This window comes from Arachis ipaensis, chromosome B03, assembly GCF_000816755.2.
Source record: "Arachis ipaensis cultivar K30076 chromosome B03, Araip1.1, whole genome shotgun sequence".
Lineage (NCBI taxonomy): Eukaryota > Viridiplantae > Streptophyta > Magnoliopsida > Fabales > Fabaceae > Arachis > Arachis ipaensis.
Window position 1 is genome coordinate 17,198,316 of NC_029787.2, and position 3,636 is coordinate 17,201,951.

Consider the following 3,636-nt stretch of genomic DNA (forward strand, 5'->3'; position numbering starts at 1 on the left):
TTAAATGGTATAAAATTTTATCATGGTTAAAATTTTCTTATTTTTTAAAATTTAATATCAACAAATATCTGTAAGTATTTGTTTTCCCGACAAAAAAGAAAAAATAGAAATCTATAACAGAAATGAAAAAAAAATAGAAGACAATTTTTTAAACAAAGACAAAAAACAAAAAAAATTTCACCCCATAAATATCCATTGACATTCTAATCATGAATTCATGCGATTAGTTAGCATATTTTCAGAGGTCAATCAATGGTTAACCTTTCTTCACGTCTTATCTTGGAAAGAATTTGAATGTATCGACTGCCGACAAATTACAGTTGACAGGACTTTTCATTGATGACACATTTATCTTCCAAAGTTTCTTAAGACCAATTGCGGTTGATACAAAAATCATTATATATAATAACTTTGGCTTTTTTTTTTTATCTAAATACGCATGGAAGAATGATTTATTCCCTAAATGCGCATGGTTTAAAACTGTTCTCAAAATACACAGCTCCATTTCATGCATGGCGACCATGAAATGGAATTTAACACCATTTCATGTTGGTGCCCGCGAAATGGAGACACCATTTCTGCCTCACCGGTCACGAAATGGAGGTCCCATATCATGTATGGCAGCCGCGAAATGGACAAGCAAACCCAGGGACGGCAGACGCAAAATGGTGGCACGCCAGACGTGAAATGGAGAGCATGTCAGGTTGGGCTCTCACAAAATGGACACCCTATTTCAAGTATACTGCACACGAAATAAGACAACTTAGTGTGTACCCCGCACGAATTGCAACGAAAGCTGGGCTATATAAACCCTTCTCCTGCAGAAGTAATGCCACAATTCCAATTCTCACTTCTTCTACTCTCTCTTCCTCTCCATGAGTTTCATTTCCATATAGCTTGGTATCATAAATTTTTTGTGTGAAAATGGCCTCTGAACACATTTACGTGGTCGTATACCCGAATGGAGAAATTTCTCATACTACCTAAGGAATTTATGTGTGATGACCCACTTTGGATAATGATTCTCCCACAATCATCTTTGCAACAACTAAAAAATCTTATTCTGATGAACACTCGGTTGGTTGGGAAAAAGGAGATCAGTACCTTGTTTTACAGGATGCCAGTTACTGTAGCTAGTTCGTTTGCATATCAGAAAATGCATATTAAATCTGACCAGCACGTTTCGATGATGTTTTCGTATCATCGTAGCATTGAAAGTATCTATTCGATGGAACTTTGTGTGAAGCTTCAAGATGTGGGGGGTAGCTCATCTAGTTTGAATAACGTGGAGGAACTGCGGAATTTCGGTGCTGGTGAAGCCGTTCCATTTCCGGAGATTAGCAGAGCTCACAGTCCGTCGTTTAACGCCTTCGTTGTGCCCAGCCGGAATGCAGAAAATCCGCACGGACGTCCCTCGCTCACAACTCATGCTGCATCTCCGGAAGGTATTGCAGACGGGTTGGCTGACTCGTCTGACGAAGACGAGATTGAGGATGATAGTGTAGACGAAGCAGAAGTTATTCCGGAAACCCAACCGGTTCAAAAAGAAACGTTTATCCTAACTCTAGTCGAACCGATAAATGTGATGGGGGTAGGCAGTTTTTCCAGCAGCACTCCCGACCACTATCTTCAACTGAGTCTTGGTCCAATGAACTCGACAACCGCGGAAGACATATCGAGCAACTATGCTTTGACCAGTGAAATGGAGCTGGAGATCGGACTGAAATTCCTGAATAAAGAAACAGCAATGCTTGCGGTTAAGAACTACAATATTCGTAGAAGTGTAGAATTCAAAATGGTAGAGTCAGATCATACTCGGTATGTATGTCGATGCAAACTTTTTGGTGAGCAGTGTCGCTGGATGGTAAGGGTTGCGAAGATGAGGGCTTCCAGATTTTGGAAAATCCAAAAATACCAAGGGCCTCACAGTTGTTTGGCATTTGCGACGTTGTAAGATCATGCTCAACTTGATTCAAATGTCATATGCCAGCACATATTTCCCATGGTTCAAGCAGACGCGACCATTTGCATAAAGGTGTTGCAGGGTTCTGTGGAGTCAACGTACGGATACAAGGTGTCTTACAAGAAAGTTTGGCTAGCGAAGCAAAAGGCAATATGCGCGCCGATTGGCGATGAAAGGTGTTGATGTTTAGCGGAGGGTTCGATGGACCTTGTTTGCCGCCAAATTGCCGCATGACGCTGTCAATGTTAACAATCTCGATCCACTTGAACAATATCAACGACACGACCGCGGTGAAGAAGTCACCATGTGGGGCTCTAAGAAATTTTGCAAGCACTCTTGACAGAATACGTGCATCGCTGTACGGCATCCACGTAAACTACAAATACCGAACATCACGAAAATTGTTAAACAATATACTTGGAAAAAACAAAATCATGCTCTAACAAACGACGAGAATAAGTACCTCATCCACCTTCAGACCGTCTAACCTCAGGTGGTGCCTAAGCAAGCGTTGCTTAGCGTAGTCATTCTTTCCTCTCTTACCCGCCCACCTATAAAGAAACATGTTAGTATTAACCTTATTGGAATTTCAACGCAGATGAAATAGCACAAACTCAAAACTACACATGTTATATAATATAATGTATTACCTTGTAGCTAAAGGAAACATATATGGGCTCGTAACTTTTGGTGCCCAGAAGGGAAGCTTGAAGTATATCCATGACATCAGCAACGTATGACAGCCAGCCATTCTCTCGACGTTATAATCAGTAGCTAGGCACATGGCTCTATATAACCAACAGAGCACGGCGCTGCCCCAACTATAGGTACTAATGGTGTCATAGTTGGCCAAAAGAGGAAGATAACGCACGTGAACTGTGTTATTCGCCTTGTCAGGAAGTAAAACGCCACCTAATAAATACATAATGTAACAACGTGCATACCGTACGACGACGTCCTCGGGAGAGTCAAGAGGCATCTGTTGGAGTCTACTCCTGAGCCACTTCAATTTTATGTTAAACTTCATGGTCCCGACATGACCATCAGGAACTTCCCCTAGGAACTCCTCACACCATTGTCAAATATCCCTCTGATGGAACTTACTCCAGCTTCTCAGAGCGCCACTCATCGGCTCACCATCAATTGGTAACCTCAACTGCATGGCAACATCTTCCAGAGTAACAGTACACTCGCCCCATGGGAGGTGGAATATGTGGGTTTTAGGACGCTATCTTTTCACAAGCGCACTAATCAATGGATTGTCGTATTCAAAATGCTTTATTAAGGACGCATAATAGAATCCAGCCCTTCTTAAATATGGTTCAAGTATTTGTCGCCTAATCTCCATGGCTGGATCATATTGATCAAAAGTAAAGATGTCTACTAGTGTGCCATGCAGAGTTAGCACACGTGCCGGCTGAAATAGAGAATGGGAAAAAACAAAATTATTAAATTAATAAATGTATTATTTTTCACAGTTTTTTTTTTACTAATAAAAAAAAAATTAACCTTCAGATGTAAGTGGGCAGAAATGTGAAACTTATCCAACCTATTAAGATTTTCTTTGACATTAATTCTACTTCCACTCATTTTAATAAATAATAAATTTTTTTCCCCCAAAATATGAACCCCACCAACAAAACCACACTCCTTGTTTCCTATTTTCCTACCAC

At 40.6% G+C, this 3,636-nt stretch overlaps 2 protein-coding genes across 2 annotated transcripts; one reads left to right on the forward strand and one right to left on the reverse strand.

The window, feature by feature from the left end:
- Positions 962-1,954, forward strand: LOC107632706. The gene has a single exon (XM_016336372.1). It carries the CDS (start codon positions 962-964, stop codon positions 1,952-1,954), a length of 993 nt encoding a protein of 330 aa, XP_016191858.1.
- LOC110269397 (protein MAIN-LIKE 1-like) lies at positions 1,980-2,942 on the reverse strand. Its single transcript, XM_021117194.1, has 3 exons — positions 2,614-2,942; positions 2,427-2,514; positions 1,980-2,339 (listed from the first exon to the last, which is right to left on the reverse strand). The coding sequence occupies exons 1-3, from the start codon at positions 2,940-2,942 to the stop codon at positions 1,980-1,982; spliced, it is 777 nt and encodes a 258-aa protein (XP_020972853.1).

Coding starts and splice junctions, on each gene's coding strand:
- LOC107632706 (XM_016336372.1), top strand. CDS start 962: ATGGAGAAATTTCTCATACTACCTAAGGAATTTATGTGTGATGACCCA.
- LOC110269397 (XM_021117194.1), bottom strand. CDS start 2,942: ATGCCTCTTGACTCTCCCGAGGACGTCGTCGTACGGTATGCACGTTGT. Junction 2,515..2,613: donor ATGTTTCCTTTAGCTACAAG/GTAATACATTAT, acceptor GTTTCTTTATAG/GTGGGCGGGTAAGAGAGGAA. Junction 2,340..2,426: donor ACGGTCTGAAGGTGGATGAG/GTACTTATTCTC, acceptor CGGTATTTGTAG/TTTACGTGGATGCCGTACAG.